This window comes from Rhamphochromis longiceps, linkage group LG15 (assembly GCF_057381845.1).
Source record: "Rhamphochromis longiceps isolate RC_006_pf linkage group LG15, R_longiceps_female_GT1.1, whole genome shotgun sequence".
NCBI lineage: Eukaryota > Metazoa > Chordata > Actinopteri > Cichliformes > Cichlidae > Rhamphochromis > Rhamphochromis longiceps.
The window spans coordinates 6,764,473-6,789,017 of record NC_140571.1 but is presented as its reverse complement, the minus strand read 5'-3'; the positions used below and the strand labels follow the sequence as shown (position 1 = coordinate 6,789,017).

Here is a 24,545-nt window from a genome sequence, read left to right as displayed (position 1 = left end):
ATATTTTTGTAATGGAACTTGTTCTGCTACCTTGTACATGTTCTGCACAGAGACGCATGCACGTATGTGCACACGCGTACACATGCATATGATATCAGCTTAATAAAAGGGAGAGGGGCTGTGTGAAAGAAGACAGACACCGAGCTGTGCAGGTGAGCAAGCAGACTGAAGAGAAAAACAGAAACAAGCAGGACAACAACACCAAAGAAGAAGATGATGATGATGAAGAACCCCGTCATTCTGATGGCCTGCATCGTTCTTTTGTCGTCTCTCGTTACGTCTGACAGTAAGATGACTGCATGCTCCTTATTTTTCTCGTAAAGGGCAAATTGCTCCTCCTTTTCTGTCTTTCAAAAGTCAAAATTTGGTCATTTGAACTTTTTTTAAATTAAGCGTGATCGTGTTTGCTGAAAGGCCAAAAAAGGAACCGATTTAAAAAAGAAGTCTTAGATGAACAAAAGCTAAAATGAAAGACATTGTTATTCTTAAAAATACAGACAAACTGAACTGAGGCCTCTTAACACAACATTACTGCAACAATCATAGTCCTGTGATTTTGAAAAGTTCACAGACACACAAAACAGCCAACTGTAAAAACAATTTTACGGTGATATAGTGACATAATTTTCCACTTGGATTTCTTTTAATAGTTCTTTATATCTCTATAATGTTTTCAGGCACATTCGGTCCGGAAAAATGCTGTTTTCAGTTCCTCCACAAACGTTTTCCAGCCAACAGAGTGACGAGCTTCGAATACACAGACAAACGGTGTGCAATGGAAGGCGTGCTGTAAGTGACTCCAGAGTTCAAAATAAGCAGACTAGTATATATCTAGTATGCTTACAGATATATTTAAAAAAATATATACAAGTTGTCAGTATCATTAATTTTTTGTCTCTGTTTTAGCTTAAAGACGGTGGGTGATAAACAACTCTGTGCTGATCCAACCATGCAGTGGGTAAAGAAAATCATTGAATCCATCCAGTCGAAGAATGCCACCACCCCAAGATCAGCATAACCGAGTGTGAAATGAACATTTTAATAACAGTATAACCAAGCAGATCTCTTGGTGTATGAATCTATTTTCAAACCATCAAATCTTCAGATTGATTTTCTTTTATTTGTCTGTGTATAAGCTATTGTACAGCAAAACATATACTGAAAATGCAAAATAAAAAAATAAAAAAATAAAATGAAATTTATTCTACAGCTTGTTTTTGTTTGCTTCTATTGTGAAATCCGAACTTTAATCTAAAAGAATGAAATCCTGCATTCGCTGGGTTAATACACACTGCATTGCCTCCAGTAAAAGTGAAGCATCAAAGTGTGATGTGGTTTCTGGTTGATGAAGCCACAGGAAATTTTAAAAAGGAAAAGAAAAGAAAAAAGAACCACAAAGAATAAAACTAAATGCACACAGTAAAAAAAGTCAATTACATTACTTCGGAATTATTATTGTCATTGCTATTTTTACAAACTTTCTTTTAACCCTTTCTTTTAATCTTGTAATAAGATATTATTTCTGGCTGTGATGTATCTCTGTGGCCAGCAGATGTCGCTCTATTCTCTATTTTATTTCTTTGGCAAGGCTAAAAACCTTTCATAACCGCTGCTGAATTTCTCCTTCTCTAAATGAACTGTGGCAAACAACGAATTGTTTAATCTCATCTGGGTTATGAGGATTGCATCAGCTACAAGCTTCTGCAGAGGTTTCTATCGTTAAATAACACTGAAATGAAAGACGATTCAATAAGAAGACATTTAAAAAAAACAATAACAACAACAACACTGGGCAGCTACAAACTAAAGCAAAACGGTCTTACTTTTCTGTCAAATCTCTGTAATTTTTCAAAACAAGATGACCTGAAATTCTCCCTTTGCCCCAGAATGACGCCTCAGATGACATCAGCGCAGTGACATCACCGGCCAGATTTTCCTTAAATAGTTTCAGACCCAGATTTTTATTTCCATGCCCTAATGTTTCTTCACGAGTGCGCGCAGCCTTCTGAGCGTACGATCTGATTGCTCCATAAAAGCTCACAACGCGTGCCTTATTGACGCCACAGGTGACCCGTCAGGAGAGATGGCGTGATTAGATTTTGAAGGACCTTGCTGAATAATTTTACATATTAATAAGGGAAAAACAGAAGGGACGCGGGCCAGCTCGAGTGCTCCTTCTTTGCAATTGCGATGATGGTTTTCAAAACACCAAACTAATGAATCGGCAGCACAAGAGCTCAGCGTATTAGGGGATAAATGGCTGAACAGCTTTGTTAATCAGTGCTATATTTAAACCACGCCTCACATGGCTTTTGTCATGGTAATAAAATCCTCATTCAAGGGGCCAAGGAGGGAGTTATGGAGATGCCCTGTCAAATTTGCATGAAGCAGGTCTGTCAGCTTGACCTACCTGTAGAAAGTAGGGCAAGAAGTAGACAGCCTCAAGTTCTGCAATCACCAGTGGTGAATTTTACACAAGTGAAATTAGAGTTAAAGTACCAGACATCAGGAAAATGCAAAGTTACAGCACAGAAAAATGGCTGATATTTATCAGCATGGCGCACTTTAATTATTTACCTGCTCGCTATCCCAAACTGCAAATCTATAACCTCCAATTGCAGAAAACCTCGGAGGCTCTCTAAAGTTTTAATGAAAACCCTGAAAAGGATAAGCGGCAGAGAATGAATGAATGAATGAATGAATGAATGAATGAATGAATGGATAATAATTATAATCATATTGTTATAAACTGAGAAAGTGGTTTATTTTGTACCTTGATGGCAACAACACATGTCAAAAAGTTGGGCCTGGGTCATGTCTGTGCAGCATCCCCTTATTTCCACAACAACCTGTAACATCAGTGAACTGATGCTGTGGTCTGGGGAAGGCCTCAGAGGGGACTGGCAGGTGGATCCCCACGTACTAATGAGAAGGAAATGCATTAAAAGGAGGAGGTGTGCCTGGGAGACGCAAATGAGAACAATGGGTTGTAGTGCAGGAAGCATATATAGACAGAGAACTGGAAGAAGAGTGTACGAGGTATGGTCTCGCTCCTGAAATTTAGATAAATAACCTCCACTTGTGGATGGCACAGTGAACTGTGTTCACAGACAGAGAGCCCATGCACTGATTTCCATGACAGAATCATGTCTGTGTTTAATGCAGCACCACGTGAAGTTCACGGTCATTCAGTATTGATTTTTGATCTTGTTCTTTGCACACGGAGATTTCACCAGATCCTCCAAATCTTTGAAGATATTTACTCTTTGCAATTTTATTTTGAGAAATTCATCAAATTTCATCCCATCTTTACTTCTCAGAAACTCTGCCTTTCTAAGATGCTCATTTTATACCCAGTCATGTTACTGACCTGTTGCCAGTTGCCCTATGTAGTTAAATAATGCTCCTCCCACTGTTTGTTTTTAATATGACTTAATATGACTATTATATTTTGTTTTCACTTGCATTTCAGTGTCCCAACTTTTTCCAATTGGTTTTGTAATCAGCCAGTCACTTAGCAGAAAGTCGATGCATTTAGACATGTAGACATGATCAAGGCAACTTGCTGAAATTCAGAATAGGGAAGAAAGGTGATTTAAGTAAACGAATGCAACATTGCAGTTTCTCAGCTGGCGTGAGTATTTCAGAAGCTTCTGATCTACTGGGATTTTCCCACACAACCATTTCTATGATTTATGGATAATAATCCAAAAATATCCAGTGAGCAGCAGAGGAAAGTGGCCAGACTCCAGCTGATAGGAAAGCAACAATAACTCAAACAACAATCAATCATTACAACAACGTATCTGTGAACACTAGAATAAAGTATTTAAAGTTATAACTTCAAGAAGGCTTGAGTTTGTGCTGAGTGAGCCACTCGTGAAGTGTCTTGAACCTGCATTATTTCTGAAGGCCAGCAGGAGGCGACTCCTCAGTGTTCATGGTAAAATGAGCCTACTGTTCACTTGATTTGCTACCCCAGTAAATGCTTTCCAGATGTGTTTATGGTCATAGCGGCTAGTTTCAAGTTCCTAAGTAAAACACATGTTCGTTTTGTAAATTATGGCTCCATGTAGTTTTAAATAAACCATGAATCAAGAAGGGTATGTTTTACTGCAGGTCCACCTGATTTTTATATGCAATCTGTGGGGTTTTTTGAATGAAATGTTGTTTGAGGTAAAATGTCACTCACTATTTTGTCTCCAAGACTTCATCAGAATGTTTCCCGGCCTTCTGTGCACAAAATAGTGCAGTCTAACTCGCACTGAGGTATGACAGTCATAAAATGGTAACCTTGGGCTGAACACAGTGTGCCTATCTTTGCAGCACGTTCCTGCTGTTTCACCCAAACAATAAAAGAATGTTTGTTCATTAAAAACTGAGTGAAAACTCAATCCACTGTGATACACTTGAATGAGGAATTCGTGCAGCGTTATGGGCGACTAAGAGACGCAAACAGAAGGAAAACATGGAGACATAAAAGCCAGCCAGTCAGCCGAAGGATGGAGATGAAAGGTGGGAGAAAAGAGTGTGTACAGTCACCGTGGTGATCCGGTCTGAGGTGAGGAACACAATGGGATGCCATCAGCAGCAGCAGCGCACACACGTGCATGTGCACACATGCATGGAACACACATGAAGATAGAGGCGTGTATAAATAGCTGGTGTGTCATGTCAGCTTTTCCTGACAGATGGGATCAACATAAATTAAACCCTGAGAGAACAAAACTCTGTGTGTGTGTGTGTGTGTGTGTGTGTGTGTGTGTGTGTGTGTGTGTGTGTGTGTGTGTGTGTGTGCAGCAAAACAGATATACAAAGAAGTCAAGGTCCACACAGCTGAATGTTCAAGCAGCATTTGTTCATGACAAAAGTGTGACTGCATGTGGCAAGCCTATGCCACATGCAGTCAATCTCAACTATGACAGGAGTCATGCAGCTGTGGGATGTAAGAAACAAAAGAACTGTAAGAAGGCTAATTTATTGTTATAATTAAAGAAAGATAACAAACCAAACTACATCAGTAGTGTGAGTGTAAGCCACTGACTGCTTTATTAGATACCACAACTCCTTGTTAATGTAAATACCTAATCAGCCAATCACATACCAGCAATTCAATGCATTTAGGCACGCAGACATGGTCATGGTGACCTGCTAAAATTTAAACTGAACATAAGAATGGGAAAGAACGGTGAACATCTTATTTGATGTGGCATTGTTGTTGGTGCCAGATGGACTGGTGAGTATTTGCTGGGATTTCCAACACAACCGTCTGGAGGGTTTGCAGAGCATGGCCTCACAAAGAGAGAATATCCAATGAGTAGCAGCTCTCTGGGTGAAAATGACTTGTTTATGTCAGATGTCACAATAGAAAACAGGAAAAACATTGTCTGGTTTGATGACTCATGATTCCTTCAGTGACATTTGGGTGGTAAGTGTTAGAATTTAGTTTAAACAACATAAAAGCACGAAGTTCAGGCTGGTGGTGGTTGAGGATATTTTCTTGGCACCCTTTGGGCCCTACTGCACTGCAATAAGCCTACTTGGTTAGTATTGCTGACCACATCCATCCTTTTATGACCACAGCGTACCCATCTTCTGATGGCTGCTTCCAGCAGGATAACACATCATGTTGCAAATCTCAAATTATCCAACAATGGTTTCTTTAACATGAGTTTACTGCACTCAAATGCCCTCCCTGGTAATTGGATCTCAATCCAATAGAGCACCTTTGGGATGTGGTGGAACCAGAAATTCATATCACGGATGCGCCAACAAATCTGCATCAAGCTATTTATAGAGACTGGAGTATAACTGCCAGAATATCCTTATAACCTGAATCCAAACAGTAGTATTAAACTGTTGTAGCTCAAATGTACATTTTTCTTACAATGAGAAATTGTTTTTGATTACAATTGGCTCACTGTAAATAAATTATGAAATGTTTTTTGTTTTTTTAAAACACTGTATTACTTTTCCTGTAATGTTGTCATGGTAATAAGCATACACCACATGCCTTTGGCTCAACAATCCAACGATGACTGAGTTCATCGGTCCAGATTTCTGAGAGTCCTGGACTTTCAGACACATAATAATGCCGCTTTGCATAACCAAAACAAAAGAGAAAACTACAGCCGAGTCGGCAGTTACAGCACCGCCCGTGATTCAGAGATGAGAGGAAATTAAAAGTAGGGCTTGAACTGAAATTAGTGGGAGAGATGGGAAAAATAGGAGGGGGATAGAGAGGGACCACAAAGTAGAGATCAATATCTTTTGTATAATTACCTTCAGCTTCCTGGGTTGCTAGGAAACCAAACAGAAATGAGAGAGAGAGAGATGTAGAGGGAGAGAGAGAGATGAAAACTGAGACCGAGATTAATTTCAGGCTTTCGCAGATTTGCAACTGTGTTTAAATAAAGCTCGCGCGAGCAGACTGGAGAAGTGGTGAAGAAGATGAGGAAGAGAAGTTGAAAAGTGAGATATGGGGGATTAAGTGGAAGTCAGGGGAGGAGTGGGGGGGTGGTATGTCAGTATTTCAGCTATTACATAGCTGAAAATACTGACAGTGATTGCCTCTTCGTCTGAGCTCGCTCTCCACTGTTGAGTTTTCTTCTTTTTTTCATCCCTCATCTGCTTTGTCTCAGCTTCCCGTCCTTCTCCTTTCTTTCTCGGTTTTGTAAACCTGCTGTAAACCCAGCTGTGTATTCACGGGAAAGAACAGCAGGTAGCTTTGAAAATGAGCGCTGCAATTACACAATCATTACACAATCCATCAGTTGTAATTATCTATATTACAGACTGGGGACATTTGTAAATGTGTGTCTTCTCTCAACCATTATCTGACGCTCACATAAAGCGCTCGTGGAGATGTGTGAACACATTAAATAAATGTAAACAAAAAGGACTGGGCTGTAATCAGTTGGATTGGAATTAAGCTGCAGGAAAATCGTGCAAAGGTTTTCTTTAGGGTCATCATGCAAGATAATTTAAGCAACAGTGTGTAATTTCTTGCATTAGCTTTATGGATCGACTTCATTCAGAGGCAGCAAATGATGGCACTGTTCCTTTAAATGGAGGGGGACAGAGGGAGAGAAAACAGGGAGAGGGAGAGAGAGAGACGTAGTAGAAAAACGGGGGTCGGTGTGTGCGCTGTCTGCTCTCTGTCTTGGAGAGGTGTGTAGGATTAGCAGGATTTTACTGAAGAAAGAAAGAAAAAGAAAGAAAAAAGAGAAAGAAAGAAAGAAAATAAGAAATTGCAGCACATAGTTTGAGGACTTTACTGAAGATGTTGAAAATATTTTAAGGAGGCTTCCTTAAGGACATGCTGGACATGTATGGGAACAAACAGACGATGTCACTGACTTCTGATGATGGACACAGTGCTTTTTAAGGACTCACAGTTGCAGGATTTTGAAACTTCTGCTTTGTTTGAGACTTTTTTCCCTGATTTAAATTTACTTTTTCAGACGAATCTCTGCATCTCCCTCATATGTTCTTGAAGACAATTGCTCTCCTGAGACGTGGATATGTGTGAACATTTGTTAAGCTGACTTTAAAAATATATCTCATCTCAAATAAAATTAAATATGCATTGCTTTTCTATAAACAGTTTAACCCTTTTTGCCACAAATTCACATTTCTAGCTTGTTGCTGCTCCTGTTTATTTGCCAGTGAATGTGTCATAAGCTGTGAGTGGAGAGCCAGCTGATGACATGAACTGCTGAATATTTAGCTAATCCTCTGTGGATACAACTATTTTTGACATTTATTTTTGCCCTCATCTAAATCCTAATCCAGGGGAAACAAATCTCACCCACTCACCTGAAGCTGCTTTTAATCTAAAGAGAAAAGAGAGATGGCACAGAAAGACGGAGGAACGGAGCAGGGGCGTGTCAAAACAGATGATAATCTGGGGACTAAAGCCATGTCCGGGGGCCCTACAGCAGGTGGAGGAGTGGTGGTGGAGGTCAGGGAGAAGAAAGGCCCCCTGAGAGCTGCAATTCCCACTATGCCTTTCCCCTTGGCGGTCATCTGTCTTTTTCTGAATACCTTCATACCTGGACTTGGTAAGATAAATCACACTTTCTTTTTCTTTCCTTTTCTAATTCCCTCTAATTTCACCTGGTTTTTGATTTGGTTTGGGGCTCAGGTGCAAACAGTCAGCAAACTCACAAGACGAGGTGTACAAATGTAAAGGCAAAAAGAAAAAAGAAATACTACATGAATTAGATCAGAAAACTCAGAGGAGTGAAAAAAATAGTCTCCCTGCTTGTATTTTCCTGACTACTTCCATAAATGTGTGAGAAACGTGCTAAGAATAAGACCCCACTCACACATTGTGTTACAGTAAGAAGCACACAGGCTCAGTCTGCCAGGTGTTAATAAAGTCCATGCAGCTACATCATCACAGCAGGTAGACACATCCTCACTGAGGACACACTCAACATGTGTCATTTTCATACAAAGCTCATGTTATGGGAATCACATGATACACAAATCCATAACTAATCATCACAAATTGATGATTGGACACAAATTGCATTTTTTTTCTTTTAATATGTTATTTAGAAATGGTTTTTTTTCTTACTACAAAAGTGTATGAAAGAGCTGAATTAAGCTCCTGGAGCTGACAGCATAGTACTTGTAGATTTATCCAAATTGAAACTTTAAAAAAAGGATTTTATACATTTAAAGGCATTTCACATTTAGTTAAATCTGTAGCAAAAAATCCCAAAACAAGAAAACTAAAATATGAATTTAAATGACAACAAAGCAGCAGAGCTGAGTCTGACTCACTTTAATGTGTGCACAGTTCACCCACACATTCTCAGGTGTGTGATGAAGCCGGTGGTCTCGCTGTGTGTGTATTTCTAAGCAGACATTGACCGGGTTTGCAGCTCATTAGCTAATGGAAGGGTGTTTCTGCCTTCTGTTCTGCCTTCTCCATCTAATTCCTCCACTTTGTCACATTATGTAACATCTGGTAGCTAATGACACACAGATACGCTCATCGCCACTACATAACAAAGCCCACCGCCGCCGCCAGACTGATACACGCGCACACACAAATACAGATATAATGAGCGGCTGTCAACAAATTAATACTGCTACATAAGGCTTTGAAAGACATTTAGTCACACGCGTCCGCACCCCGGCATTCACACACAGCTGTTTACTCATCAGTTCAGTGGTTTGATTCAAACGCAGCAGAACGTCAGGAGCTGATTTCAAGAAAAAGTAGAATATGTAGAAAGCAATAAAGTGAAAGTCACTATGAGGAAAAAGATTTGGTGACATGCGGAAAACATCAGTTATAAGGAACATACCTGAGCTCAATTCACCAAATAACCAAGGGAGAGCCTTCCCCCTCCCCACATTTCCTCCCCCTCTGATCTAGTGGGCATATCTCATGGGATTCATACTCCTCCCTACTCTCGCCGTGTTTATTTGTTATACTTCCATCTAAAAATAGCCTTCAAATCCCAACTATTTTCTCACATTCATTCCTATTTTCCTCTCTTTTGACTCACATTCAGGACTCTGTTTGCTGCCACCTTTCTTTAAGTGTTGAATTGTTGACTCCTCGAGACTGCCACAAACATTACAACAGGGTCAGCAAACCCCCGCTGACCTGTTTTCCCTTTTCTTGACAGGAGCACAAAATTGATCCCTAATATGTGCGGAAAGTAGCACGGCAGCCCTTCATCGAAGAGCGTGTGTTTACAGTGTGTGTGTGCGTGTATGTGTGTCAGTTTGCCTGAATGCATTGACATTTCATTGAATAGCTGTTGCCATGACAACCCTGACTAAAATGAACACAATGCATGCATGGCAGTGTGTGTGTGTAGTTTGGCTCTAACTGACTGGGACTGAAAAGAGCGTCTCGATCTATTCAGCCTGCCGACAAAATAAAATTTAGAAATGTGTAATTGAATTTGGACATGAGCCAAAGCCTCCCAGACATTCATGTTCATGCAAAGGTACAACAGGTCAGGATAACAGGTGATACAGCACCTGGCGCAGTAGTAACTATTATTGGTATGACATCTCTGGCACTATTACTACAGAAACCTAAAGATCCGCTCCAGGTTTGTTTAAAGACAAAAGATTCTCCTTTGTGTCTGATTGTTGGGGCACACTTGTCCTTGAGTCAAAAGCATTGAGATAAAGCAGCCGGCCTGCCTTGAGTCTTTCAAATGTGACAAAGTATGTCTAATAGTACTTCTTAAGCTGAATATTTAACATGTTACATACCATTTATTTAATCTCCACAAACAGATCAAGTGTAAAAACTTTGCACGGAGCTGTGTAACAGTGGTGTCAAAGTCAAACCATTTCATGCATAGTAGGCAGTTCACATATCATGTGGATATTGACTAGTAGGCTCAAATCTAGCCAGACGTGTTTCCTCAGCCTCTAAAATCAACGACTACACCTCTGTGTTGACTTTCAGGACTTAAACAGCCTCTGTCTCACAAGCCTACGTGATTAAACTTTGCATTAACCCCACCTCTGCCTGCTGACATGTTAAGAACAAGAATCTTATATCATCCCAGCAATGTAACAGAGACTGAGTTAAAAACTACAGGCGAGTACCACACAAGCTGTTAGCAGCTTCAGTGTAAACTGATACAAGAGCTGTAAATAATTACGCACACTTACTGTGGAAGAAACTCCGGGTCACTGGTTGCATTACGATATTTGCCATAAGAGGAGAGGAAAGTGTGAAGCTTTAAAACACTTAAGTGAATATATGACTTAGTCCTCTCAGTGTGTGTGTTCCTGTGAGATTGACTGCATGTAATATTAGAGACACTGCAGTGTGTCGTTGCTGAGTTCTGTTGATATCTCGTGTCTGAATTTTCATGTGTTTACTTGCACTAAAATTAGCAGTGTTCCTCTCTTACTCCACTCAGTCTCACTTGTCTACAGCACTGGGCAAAAGCAATTTGCATGATTAATGCTCATAGTGCACACGTTTTCATTAAAAATACTAATTTAAAACATAATCCAGTAGTGTATGGGTTTTTTGTCAGTCCCATTTCTGCAACTGCATTACATTTTCTGATACTAGAAAAAAACAACAACCCTCGATTAGCATTTTTTGGCATCTGGCAGCTTTTCCTCATTCTTTATTCTGTATTCAGTGGTCGCTCAAACTAAATTCTGTCACATAAAGAATACATTCAATACATTGAATTTGACATGTAAAACCAACAGAAATAGAGAATGTTGCATCATATTTGCAGGAAATGATGAATATAAAAAGAATTGGAGTTTGTGATGAATGTTTTTTATAAAAACAGGTACATGTTAATAATCGTTGTTTCACTCAGGTTGGCGTTCATTCTTGGTCTAATTTAGATACTAGAGATCGTTAGCTTGCCAGCTTGGGTCATTCAGTTGGAGAGGGACTAACCGAGAGCTACATGCTCTCTCGTCACCAGAGCCGAGAACGCTGCTTGTTGTCATTAGCTTTCTCTAAACTGAGGACTTTATATTTGCTAAGACAGAATGTGTCATCCTCCAACAAATTCAAACGATGTATGACAAGGAAGAGAGCAGGGCGACAAAGCACAGGCTGACCTGGATATTTGACTTAGTTTCATGTTAAATATGTGTTCACAGGGCAAGCCAATTGAGCCAAAGACATGCTGTTTTGCTAACACTTTACTGGCTGCAAACACAAAAACATGTAAAGCTGCTTGAAGTTCTTTAGTAGTAGGTGGCTAGCTACTCTGCAAAAGGGAGGGAATGTTATCCATAGTTTTGTTATAACCCGTGACTTTTGAGTTTAAAAGCAACACTGGCAAAGATGCGCTGAGTAACAAAAGCAATATGTCCAGTGAGGTGATACTCCTTAAAAGTCAGGGGCAGGTTCAGCCTAAAAATGCGTTGCAAATGGCTGCAGGCTGAAAAACATTTCACTGAAAGACTGTGCAACTGTCTATGAAGTATGTTTGTTTTTCCTTTGGTGGTTTTGTCAGAAGTGTTACCCAATCAGCAGCAACTATTTTAAAAATCGTGTGGTATCTAAAAGTCAGTGCACAAAATGAATCAGTTGTCACTGGTCTAACACGTGGGTGACATAACAGTGTGTTCAGTGCACAACTGCTCTTATTTACAAAATAAATAAATATATGGTACTTTTAGTTAGGGATTAAGTCAGCCTACTTCACCATTTTTTGAGGTCATTTGATAGAAAGAAAAAGAATATTGTACACAGAAATATACATTGATTCATGTCTAATTGTTTAGACGTTTTTTATTAATATGTTTTCTTTCTATCCACCCAGCCTGCAGATAACTGAAGAACCCTTATAACACGAGTAACCACATAAATTGTAACTGTTACTGAAAAATATTATGCGATTACTGTAACATGTTTCTTTGTATCATGTTACACTAACACTGGTTATAAACTAACATTCCAAGAGCTAATGTTAAGCTTGAGTGTCATAAAAAGCACACTTACTCTCTGATAGACAGTTTAATTACACTGAATGATAGTTTGCTAACTCTTCAGGTCTAGCAATGTTTTATCTACTTTAGAGAACTGCAGGTAAAAGAGGATAAGAGCAGCAGAGGCAATAAGCAGCTAACAGAGGCTAACAACAGATAAAAGAGGCTAAGAGCAGCTAACAGAAGCTATGAGCAGCTAACAGAGGCTATGAGCAAGTAAAAGAGACTAAGAGCAGCTAACATAAGCTAATAACAATTAACAGAGGCTAACAACACGTAAAAGAGGATAAGAGCAGCAAACAAAGGCAATGAGCACCTAACAGGGGCTAACAACAGGTAAAACAGGCTATGATCAGCTAACGGAGGCTAACAAAAGATAAAAGAGCCTAAGAGCACCTAACAGAGGCTAACAGCAGGTAAAAGAGGATAAGAGCAGCTAATAGTGGCAAAAACTGTAGCACTTACTGACAGAGAGGTTCAGTATATCCTCAGCAGGTCACCTCAATATCACTGTGATATAAGTTACTGACTTGTATCAAACTCCTTCAACAAAGTTTTACGGCCTCCTTCAGAGTAAAAAAATACGTACACCAGCTACCCATGAAACCCAGTACAGGAGAGTTGACTGCAATCTACTGAGATCGAGTGGTGAGATTTAACAAATTGTAATTTTAAGGCACATTTTTTCACAAGAAAATGCTGAATGCATTTTTTTTCTTTAGATTTGAACTACCTGATGATCTTTCTTTCTCTCTTTTCCCTCAATATTTAATTTTTTTTTAAAAAACAACAACAAAACTTTATCTAAGACTTGCAAACTATAGTCAATGGAAGGAGGAGTTTCACATCTATGTAAAGGGGGAGCTTTTCCCTTTCCACCTGTCAGCTTTAAGGTGGACTGGCCTTAAAGGTGGAGTACCTCGATACTTAAGTGATACACCTGATTACTGGTTACTTTGAGTTGGTATGCAAGTACCATTTCATCTAATCAACACAGCTTTACAGTTCACATCCTCCGTTGTTTTCTGGTCCTTTCTCTTCCTTCCTGTTTTCTCTCTCCCTTTATGTCTGCTTCTCTTGCTGTCTTGACACTCTTACACTCCATCATTAACCTCCCACACTACCAGTGGGTGCTTTGTAGAGTTCTCTGTGTAATTATAGTAATTAGTCTGGGTAATATCTACTGACACACATAGACACAAACACGCATGTACGTACTCACAATATCCCACATGCGACATACAACGAAGCCAAGAGCTTTTCGCACCTAGAGGATTGTTGGATTTCTCTAGCAAAAAACTGAAAGATTTATTCTGACTTTATTATTGCATCAGCTCAACGTATATTGTTAAGCAAAGTATATTGTTAAGCACATATATTTGTTCAGGTTTTGCCCAGCTGCAATTATTTAGCGGAGTATTTTCCTTATAGTTAGCTCTGTGCTCTTTGATTACATGCTGACTAAAATGCTCTCCACTGATCAATTTACTGTTTTGATAGTTTTAATATGATCTAAGAATTAATCCAACATATAATAATTTTGGAAATATATTTAAAGTTATATAATTTTTTCCCTATGCAAAATCCTCTTATTAGACGGATTCATGGTAATATTCACTTGGCAAGTGATCATTAATGCCAAAATGATAATTTGACTTAATAATTTGACTTAATTTAAACTTATTTAATCAATGTGGTTTTATTTGACAAAGTGACACACTGATAAATTCGAAGAGCCCAACTCTGCAGTTCTTATAGCATTTTAGTATCTTTCAGTTGACTGTTTTGGTTTTACATTCAGTTATCCTTCATTATCCTGCTTTCTCAGATTCAAATATTTCTTAATTTCGAAGAATGAACTTGTAGGTTTTGGTGTGCTGAGCCAAACAAATACTCCAAATTGTTTTGTTTTTTCAAAAGCGGATCTAATATTTAGTTGCATTGCTATTTGATAAATTATATTGGAACAGACAGCAAAAACTTCATTGGGAACACCTGTTCAACTGCTTGTTAAGACAAATATTTAATCAGCCAAACATATGACCAAGACAAGCAGCTAAAGTTCAAAGCATCAGAATGGGGAATAAAGTTTATTAAAGTGACTCGGAACATGGCATGTTTGTTGGTGCCAGTTCGGCTGAGTATTTAAGAAACTGCTGATCTACTGAGACTATCTCTAGAGTTTACAGAAAATGGCCTGAAAAAGAAAAAATATCCAGTGAGCAGTACTACTCTGTTGGGATGTGAGCGATGACTCAAAAATGCCTTATTGATGCCAGAGATCAGAGGAGACTGCTTCAAGCTAGGAAGTAAACAGTAACTCAGTAACTCTTGTTACAACCAAGGTATGCAGAAGAGCACATCTGAATGCACAACATGTCGAACCAGGAAAGAGATGGCGACTGCAGCAGAAGACCACACTACTCCTGTCAGAAAAGAACAGGAAACTAAGGCTACAACTGAACAATAAAGGCTGCTTGGTCTGATCAGCCTTGATTTGTGCTGTCATTGCAGGTTAGCCCTGTGACAGATTGACAGCCTGTCAAAATGCCACAGCCTACCTAAGTATTGAAGAATTGAGGGGTTTTGAAGGTAAAAGAGGGTCCAAACTAGTACTAGTAAGGTGTACCTAATAATGCATCCAGTGAAAGCGACACATGTGAACAGTACCTGACAGAGACCGCTGACGTTGGAAGTCATGCAGAAGAAGTAAAACTAAACAGACCATAGAAATCCTTCTGTGCATGCCAAAACTCTGACGGAAGTGATGCGTAACCATTCAGCTACCAGCTGGCTGTCAATCACAGCTAATGTCTGGAGGTGGGCAGCACCTAAGGCAGCCAGAGCATCTGCTGGTGGGTGTGGCCTCTGTGACCTGAAAATTTCTGCTCCTGATCAGACCACGTCGGTCCTGGATGGACTCTCATTTTAGCCCGCTGTTGCTCTTTCTGCTCGAGGCTTTGAAATGAGCAAAGAAAATATGAGGGTTCATCTCTTCCTTTCCACCAATTTATATACTTACTTATCTTACTTTTCTGTGACAGTCAAGTATAAGCCTTGTGAGAGTAAATATTACATTTTATGTCATTCAGATTCATCAGATGTGCTCGGACAATCTGGCAGTGCTTCTGTTGAAAGATTCACCACGATACAACTGTCTCCAAATGCATAGTTAATGAAAGAGACTGACACTGGATGGAAATTTTGAAGCAGAGAGAGAGAGAGAGAGAGAAAAAAAGAAAATGAAACAGAGAAAAAAGTGAGAAACTAACTTATACATGAGCTGGCCTTTCCTTTCTACTTAGAAAAAAAAAGCACACACAGCCGGCAGCCTGTCAGAGCCTGGCAGAGCCTGCTCCTCCCTCCCCCCACCTGTTCTGCTTGCTGTGTTATTTGAAATTCACCAATGTGACAAGAAATGGAGCTGGCAGAAAGGGAAGGGCCAAGGCCATGATGCACACAACGCCCACCAGGCATTTCTTATGTCGCATGCAATATTCACAGTATTTAGTCTTTACAAAAAGCCTGCGGAGAGCAAGCCGGAGCGTCAGCTGATTGTTTGAACAATTTAGGCTTTTTTAGGTCTTAAAAAGGTTCTTTGGTGTTGTGACTTTGAGAAAATACTATACTATCAGCTATTTTAAGCTCAACAAGAACTTGTGAGTAAATATGACCTAATTAAAATATGACATCTGCAGCATCTTTACTTTAAACACTGTGGGTCTGAAATCCACAAGTCTGCAAAATGATTTAATCTGAGCATTTATATTCTGCAAATGTCACAAGAATGGAATTTGTCTTCTGTTTATAGGTTTATTTTTTGATTTTAGTTTTTATGCACTCATTGAAAAACTGGACCCAGAAGGTTTCCAGAGTTGTATACGTGGATGCTCAAACTCGTGCATACAGTTTCACACAGAGCATTTACTGTGCAGGGGATGGTCTCCAGGCTTTCAGATAGCAGAATAAGGAGTGCGACTGGACTTAATTCAGACAGATAAGAGTTGAACATTGAGATAATCCTGTTTCAGCTCTATTACAAACAGCCAGTATATGTGCTTTTTCTCCAGGGCATAGAGACATCGCTGCAATGGCCAGGTACCTGCCACCGGGAAAACCTTAAGTACTGACTCTCTCTCTTAGACACAGAAAAAACACCCCAAAACAAAACATAGAGAACAGCTTCTTTAGTCTAGCTTCAGTTATTTCTCTGCGGCAGAGAGAAACATTTTGCTCTTCAGGTGTGACTGGTTGTATCACCTTATACAGCTGCTTTTATTTCCATGCACATCTTTACTGTATACAGAGATCTGACGAAGTACTGAGAGTAAACAAGTAAATAAATCTGTTTTAATAAGTGTTTTACTACTTTTACTACGTTATATTAATACTATTAGTGCTTTTAACATCTTAGAAATTGGGCAGCTCTCAACTACTCCTATAATAATAATAAAAAAACAAAACTGAATGCATAAAATGAAGTGCTGGTTTTTCTTAGCCCAGAATGGGCCTCTGAGGGGGTGACTGCACATTTAAGCTCAATCATTTGACTCACTGCTACTGCTACACAGTAGCAGTGAGTCAAATTTCTTTTGTTAACAGTAATCTACCACTTTTCATTTCTGAAAGTTTGAATAAATATTAAGATAACAACTATTGTTGTACTTGAATTTAAAAAAACAACAAACAAACCCCAAACCGGCTTTAGGCAAGGCAAGGCAAGGCAAATTTATTTGTATAGCACAATTCAACAACAAGGTGATTCAAAGTGCTTTACAGAGACATTAGAAACAAAAACAAATAAAAAGCATGATTTAAAATTGATTAAAACAAGCAAACAAACAAACTAACTAAACACACACATTTCACACCTGTTCACCTTTACAAAATCATTGTTTACGGTGATTTTGCTTTCTTAATTGGGATGGGACAAGGGTCCTGAAACTAAAACAAAAAGATGATTTTTCACATTTTAAGTGTTTCTTATGACACTGATTTAAGTTCAAGGCTTATAAGTTCCTTCTTTTGTTCATATTGGACCTGATGCAGTACAGCGGGAAGCAGTGTTGGTCAAGTTACTTGAAAAAAGTAATCAGTAACTAATTACCGACTACTACCCCAAAAAAGTAATCCCATTACTTTACTCATTACTTATTTTCAAAAGTAATTAATTACTTAGTTACTTAGTTACTTTTTAAAAACATGATTTACAACCTGAATAGGTAATAAAGCAATAGATCTTTCAGCCCAATTCTACTTTTTCTACATAATCCAGCATACAAAATGTAATCAAATGGAAAAGTCTCTTTTTAAAACTTGTTTTATTAGTTTTAATCTTTTAACTTTATGCATCAAGCAAAGATTTAATTATATGCAACATTCTCTGACTGGAAGAAATTTGTTTAACATTTAAACTTATTTTCTGCACATTCCAGAACATAAAATAATTCTTTTTTTTGTGTTTCTCTGTGAGTTTCCCATTACGTGGTAGTGCACTCGGTGCTTGCTTGGAAGTTCAGGGGGTTTTTTTCGCTGTAAAAAGAAGTTTTCTTCCCACGCACAACAGACGCTAATGTTTTTGTCACTTTTTATGGAATCAAACTCAAAGTAAGGTCAGTACTTCCACGCTTTAAACGCTGCACGCTCATACTCTCTCCCGCACTCGATATATGATCCATTGTTGATCTGCACACAGCTGTTGTCACGAACGTCGCACTCGCTTACGTCACTGTCATGAGACATTCTCGCAAAAAATCACGGTTTTAGTAACGCAGTAACGCAGCGTTCCTACGGGAAAGTAACGGTAATCTAATTACCGTTTTTGCAATAGTAATCCCTTACCTGAAAAAAGTAATCAGATTACAGTAACGCGTTACTGCCCATCTCTGGCGGGGAGTAATGTCACGACTGACAGCTGCAGTCACAGAAAATCTTTCTTATCTCTCTTCAGGGATTAAGTACAGATGCAGTGCTGAGAAGAAATGCAGCATTTACTGTCCATGACCGTGACTGTGTGTTTCAAACCAATAAAGAGAGATGTTCTGGTTCACTACTGTAGCAGACTGTAATTCTTTGATGGATTACCATAACATTTTGTAAATACAGTACTGCAAAAAAGTCTTATATCACCCCTCGTTTGCACAGATCTAACGACCTTCAACACAACCTGAAGTCTCTTAGACAAGCTTTGATGTAATTTCTTTAAGAAGTCTTCAGGAATAATTCTCCAGGCTTCTTGAAGGACATTCAAAGCTGTTTTCCTGGATGATCACACACTGCTTCACTAATGTTGAGGTCCGGTTTCTGGGGAGGTCAGTCCATGACTGATACTTCCAGTTTTCCTTCTTTAGGTTAGCTTCTTGAGAGCTAAACTTCCACTGAGAAAATTTCTGATTCTTTGGGAATCAGCTTGTTGGTACAGAATTATCTATTTTATATCTGTCCAATTGTGTCATGTTTTGGCATTCTTGCATAGATTGTTCAGGACTTTCCTGGAAATGAGTGGAAAAGCAGCCAATGTCCAAAGAAAACCTTTGAAAGACCTTCAGAAAGTCTGGAGAACTATTGCTTGAGACCCCTTAAAAAGTAACAAAACAATCTGGCTCTTCAGAACTAAAATGTTAAAAAATTAGGGGTGACTCAAGACTTTTGCACATTCATGTACATTTAAGGTCCTTTAAGTGTACTCATGCCCTGAATAGCTGTCTACAAATTACTCCACATGATTTTGTTGAAGGCTTATTGCATTCAATATATCCGCATTTGTCTCAAAGCACTAAGTTGTGTAAGTGCAATTTACCTGTGTGATGTTTCTATTTGAAACAATAAAAAAAACCCCTTCTGGTTCATTTCATCCGGAGTCTGTTTTGGCCTCGCTGGAGATTAACCAGAATGGAAAACTCCTCAAAGGTTTTTATCATGTCGGACTATAAACATCGCAGAGATATTTGATAGCAAAGTACATCAGAACTGTTAAAACAATAACTTCTTGGATTGTTTTTGGTAACAGTATGACTTGTGGTGTTTTTCCCACAGGCACCTTCATCTCAGCGTTCACAGTGCTGTGCGGCGCTCGCAGTGAGCTGATCTCAGAGCGAGGTGTTTGCTGTGTATTCTGGCTCAACGTAGCAGCAGCCCTGATTCAGATCCTCACAGCTGTTATCATGGTCGGATGGATCATGAGCATCTTCTGGGGAATGGACATGGTCATCCTGGCAAGTCAGTAGCAGCTACTAGTGTCTGTGTTTGTCTTCCCCTTTGCTTTCTTTTCTCCACATGTGTCACATGCACTTTTAAAGTTAGTTTCAGCAAGCAAAACATAAGGTCCAGGGACCAGAATTGGCCCAGTAAAGAGTCCGACCTGGCCCTCTGAATGGTTAAAATAAATTAGCATAAATTTTGATTTGTGTTTTTCTGTGGATCATCTGTGGATTAACAGAAACTTTTGTTTAAAATTACAGGACAATCTGGGCAATGAGCTACTGGAACTTTTTCCTGTAATTTAACAGATTTTGTTCTTACCATTTAAGCACAGATTTCTTTCATTTAATACGAAACATTTCTTTGTCATGTCAAAAAACTCAGACATACTGTTGAAATTACACTTCTTTTCCTTATATTGAGTTATTTCATGGGTTAAATGTGTAGTTAAATTTATTTACACTGACAGAAAGGGGAGTTTCACCGGTCTGGCCCAAATCAGCCATCGCTGATGGCAGCCAAAGCCCTCCCATGTGCTCCAAAAATTACTCTGTTTGCACTAAAAGCCCTCCAGTAAATTATCTTTAGTTATTTAACACTGACCTGCTGCTGTTAAAGCAGAACTTATTTTATTTCACTTAGGAAATATCAAAGCTAAATATTGCATCCTCAAGACGTGGCAGAGCCGAAAAATGAAATAACATAATTACGACCCATTTTTAAAGAATTGTATGATCAGCTGGAAACCAGGGCGCTCGGTGAGATTTGTTGCTGGTTTGGGTCTTTTCTGTGGTTTTTATTGGTGAAAAAAACAAAAATAAAATAAAATAAAGCAGGATAATAGCAGCATTATCCTTCAAGGCCTGTGTTGCAAAGGGATGCAATCAGTGGCTCTGGATTACAAAGTTGTTCAAAGGATTTTACATAAATCGTGCAGAAACATGAAAGAAAGAAAGATGCAGAGAACAGACATGAAAAGGTTGGGTAATTTTACCACCCTCTCTGTCAGGAACTCAGCCTCTCCTTAGGCACTGATGCATGAACAAGTGCACACACACACACACACACACACACACACACACACACACACACACACGCATAAGAGTCACCATTGTCTCAGTGCAGCCTTTGAATTATCCACAGCCCTGTAAGTGTCCTTATGTGAGGTAGCCTAATTGCTGCCTGCCTGCGCCACCAGAGTGTATCGATTCGCACACGCCTGCGAGAACGTGCGTGTTTGTTGTGCGCGAGGTACAGTAATTGTGTGTGTGTGGGAGTGAGCGCCCCCCCCCCCCCCCCCCCGGTGTGTTTTTGTTCACTGGTCCCCGCTGTTTTTCAGGCCTCTGGGCACACATCTTCTGCAACTGTTACTGTAAAAATCATTCTCTGGTAGCATGTTGAATATTCGGGTTTGCGTAAGATGACTGTTTCCCAGTTGGACTGAAATAATGCCGGCTGTTTATTTAGAAGATCAGTTGTTATTCAGTTATTCATTACCACAATACGCGGTAGCTTTGAGAGTTCATGCTCGTATGGGCTGATTCAGCTTTCTTCCTCTATGCATTTAATGCCTCTGAAAATGTGGTCTCTGTGTGAGCTTCCTCCCTCTCTCCCTCTAATGAGCCTGTGCTGTATATGATCAGTTTCCTCTCTCTTCATAACTCCAGCTCCACATACATGGCTGCCGCCCTCTTCTTTTTTTCCCATCTATCTAATGATCGTGGTGTTATCTCCCTCCCACTGATCGCCTTCCATCTGCCTTTTTTCTCCATCCAGTGATTGTTCCTGTTTGATCTTCTCATATCTTTGCTTCCTCTCTTCCTCTCCTTCCTGCTCACTCTCACATAATTCCTCCCACTCGCTGCCCGCTCCCCAGTCTTCCTCGCCACCTCAGTTTCTTCTTCAGTTTTTGGTTTTCACTGGTTCCCGTCTCCATCTCTCATCCCATCGATCCAGTGGATGAGGGTCATGTTACTGTAAATGTGTTCATTTGATCATGTAATGTACCCTGCCACTCAGATGTTTGAGCTCACTTCCAAATGTCCTTGCTTTTAAAGAAAAATAAGTTTAAAAAAAAAAAAAAACAGACAAACTTTAAATTAATTTGAAATGCTGCAAGTTACAAATGATTTATGGTTATTACTGGAATATCTACTTAAGCATACAGATGATCATTGTCAGCCACCACTGCTCCAGTACAAAAAAATACTGATTATAATATTTAATAAATATGAGATGATAAATAACTGATTATTCTGTTAAACAATAACTTTTAAACTAAAATAAAAACTCATTTTGTTTCAACAGTGAGGATGTTTACGTTACCCCCAAAACTGCTGCGTTTATTTGTAGCTCAAAAGGGTTTCATAGTTCATACTGAGCTGTTTTCTTTGAACTACATCAGTGCTGTCAGCTTCACACATCACCTTAAAAACAGTGAAACGTGTTCTCACTAACCGTCTCTTGTCTCTTTTCTCCCCCTCTACGCTGCTCCTTCACGAAAGTTTCTGATGGTAGGTGTCTCTTTTTTCCCTTCTTTTACAACCAACAGTCCCCCACTGAGTTAATAAAACTGCGGAGGATGTAGAAGCAAGTCAAAGAAATAGCGAACAGCGAGCTTTTTTTTTTTCTAAATTTAACACAGTTATTGTAAGCCAGAAACAAACAGTTACCCTTAAAGGACTTCAACACAAATCGGAACGTTCTCACGATCTTGGCAGCAAGAGTTTGGCAACTCACTGCTTTCTATTTGTGTGACAACGTCCTGCTCATCAGTGGACTGAGCTGTCATGGAGCCTGGTCTGCTAAGCTCAGTAAATGTTCATACACATCCAGCCATGTTTAATCCGACATACCTGATTCGAAACTATGGTATCGCACCATGTAATATGACTAAAAGCTTAGTGACGGCTTTACTAACTGAGCTGAGTTTACCCATGGTGTGTGTGATTAAAGAGCTCCACAAGAATGCTCAGTTCTCATTCCCAGAGTTAACCATGCATTTTCTTAACTGCTTGTCCATCTTCAGGGTAAGGAGGGCTGGAAGGACCAGGAAAATCCCTGGATAACCATGCCTGCCCATTTGGAAACACCATTTAAGCCAGGCTTGTCCAACTCCAGGCCTCGAGGGCTGGTGTCCTGCAGGTTTTAGATCTCACCCTGGGTAAACACACCTGAATCAAATGATTAGTTCATTACCAGGCCTCTGGAGAACTACAAGACATGCTGAGGAGGTCAGTTAGCTATTTAAATCAGCTGTGATGGATCAAGGACACATCTAAAACCTGCAGGACACCGCCCCTCGAGGCCTGGGTTTGGACACCGCTGATTGAAGCTAACATGCATGTCTTTGGACTGTGGGATGAAGCAATGTTAGACGCATTTAGAACAAGCACACTCCAGGCAACTGGTGGATTCTGAGTTATTTGTCATGGATAACAACATTAAACAAAGTCTGCATGCTTGTTCTGTTAGACAAACCCAAGTCTGCTGCTCCACTCACATGACTCCCTCCTCCCACTTTAACATATATCCAACACACCGCGTAATCACAGTACTGCACCTAATCTGCCAGTACTTATTCTAATGCAGAGGGTATGGGCATACATAGACTCTTCCAGGAGTTAAGCTGCTGCCATCACTGCTGCTGCTGCTGCTTACAGTGTTTCAACATCTTCCCCCGTCATCCTGTAGGTTTTGGGGGAGATTTGGAGCTTTTTCCTATAGGGGAAATAAGCATTACCTTTCCTCCCTCCCCGCAGAGATAATGCTTGGTTTATAGTTCTGGGTTAAATGTGCGGCAGACCTAAAACACTGCAAACTACACTTTGCACCTTGCCAACCTCTGTGATAGGTCTATTTGGAAGTATTGTGCTGCACAAACACAGTACATTTGCTTAACTGTATTAAACTTGCTTGTGCAGTATAGGCACATGCCATTATCTTGATGCCGAAGCTCTGTTCTTGTTTCTATTGACTCTTATTTGCGCTTTATTATCTCCAAGCCCAGCATGTTCAGCTCACCTCCACCTGTGATGGCAAAAAGATGCAGAAACAGCTGTGCAAAAGTATCTCCAACAAACACAGGATTCAAAGCAGCCTAGTTTTGCCCCTCATGCCTCGTGGTAGTCCCCACCAGGGTCCTGCCAAGTTCCGCTTTCAATTTTGCCAAATTGAATGAAATGAAGAGTAAAATCATGACTGCTGTCAACAGTTCAAAATGAATGATTTGTAATTGCATGCGGGCATTTAAAAACCTTTTTAAAAATGATAGCAGGGACACCAAATGATAGAGAGCCTTGTGTTCCCTCCCTCCTCAGGCTGCAGAGACCAGGGCATTCCTCAGGATGTGTGAGGGAAGCCGCTCTCATGCTAGCTGGTGGGTCGCACGGACAGCTTGACCTCTTTGACCTCCCCAAAGGTGACTTTTTCATTAGTAATGACCTTGAGCTGACACCATGTAGAGGCCGAGACGTGATGAATGGATTCATTAATGAACAGTGAAGCGAGAGGCTGCCCTTCATGGAAATCTTTAATCGCTGGCTGCTGATTGGTCACATTTACGTTTGCCGAAAATTATACTTAGCATTTACAGCCACAAGAAATATAAGGGATAATAATGATATTAATAATGAATAAAAACTACATGTGTTGACTTTGTTGAGTAATTATAAAAGTGATGTTGGATTTTTTTCATTGTTCTTTGATTTAATTGCCAAATATGGATAAAGGAAAATTTGTGAGCTGCTTGATTGAGCTGCCCCAGGACTTTTTATCACATGTTTTAAATGTTGTATCAGAGACTACCTTTAGCCTTAGCTTCTAGTGTATTGTGGCCTTTCCCTTACAGTTTTGTTATAATATCAAATCGCTAGTCTTCTCCATGT

General features: G+C 39.7%; 2 protein-coding genes across 2 annotated transcripts; both read left to right on the top strand.

Annotated features, from left to right (window-relative positions):
- Positions 1-198: 198 nt before the first annotated feature.
- LOC146651919 (monocyte chemotactic protein 1B-like) lies at positions 199-1,154 on the top strand. Its single transcript, XM_085382794.1, has 3 exons — positions 199-286; positions 678-789; positions 907-1,154. Exons 1-3 carry the CDS (start codon positions 214-216, stop codon positions 1,016-1,018), a joined length of 297 nt encoding a protein of 98 aa, XP_085238920.1. The 5' UTR covers positions 199-213; the 3' UTR covers positions 1,019-1,154.
- A 6,111-nt stretch (positions 1,155-7,265) lies between these two features.
- Positions 7,266-24,145, top strand: stum (stum, mechanosensory transduction mediator homolog). Its single transcript, XM_085382986.1, has 3 exons — positions 7,266-8,063; positions 19,495-19,677; positions 23,979-24,145. The coding sequence occupies exons 1-3, from the start codon at positions 7,853-7,855 to the stop codon at positions 24,011-24,013; spliced, it is 429 nt and encodes a 142-aa protein (XP_085239112.1). The 5' UTR covers positions 7,266-7,852; the 3' UTR covers positions 24,014-24,145.
- The last annotated feature ends 400 nt before the right edge of the window (positions 24,146-24,545 follow it).

Bases quoted from the DNA above. Each gene is read 5' to 3' on its own strand.
- stum (XM_085382986.1), top strand. From the start codon at position 7,853: ATGGCACAGAAAGACGGAGGAACGGAGCAGGGGCGTGTCAAAACAGAT. The intron at 8,064-19,494 runs GTAAGATAAATC...TTTTTCCCACAG, and splicing joins TACCTTCATACCTGGACTTG to GCACCTTCATCTCAGCGTTC. The intron at 19,678-23,978 runs GTCAGTAGCAGC...CTCCCTCCTCAG, and splicing joins GGACATGGTCATCCTGGCAA to GCTGCAGAGACCAGGGCATT.
- LOC146651919 (XM_085382794.1), top strand. From the start codon at position 214: ATGATGATGATGAAGAACCCCGTCATTCTGATGGCCTGCATCGTTCTT. The intron at 287-677 runs GTAAGATGACTG...TAATGTTTTCAG, and splicing joins GTCTCTCGTTACGTCTGACA to GCACATTCGGTCCGGAAAAA. The intron at 790-906 runs GTAAGTGACTCC...TCTCTGTTTTAG, and splicing joins TGTGCAATGGAAGGCGTGCT to CTTAAAGACGGTGGGTGATA.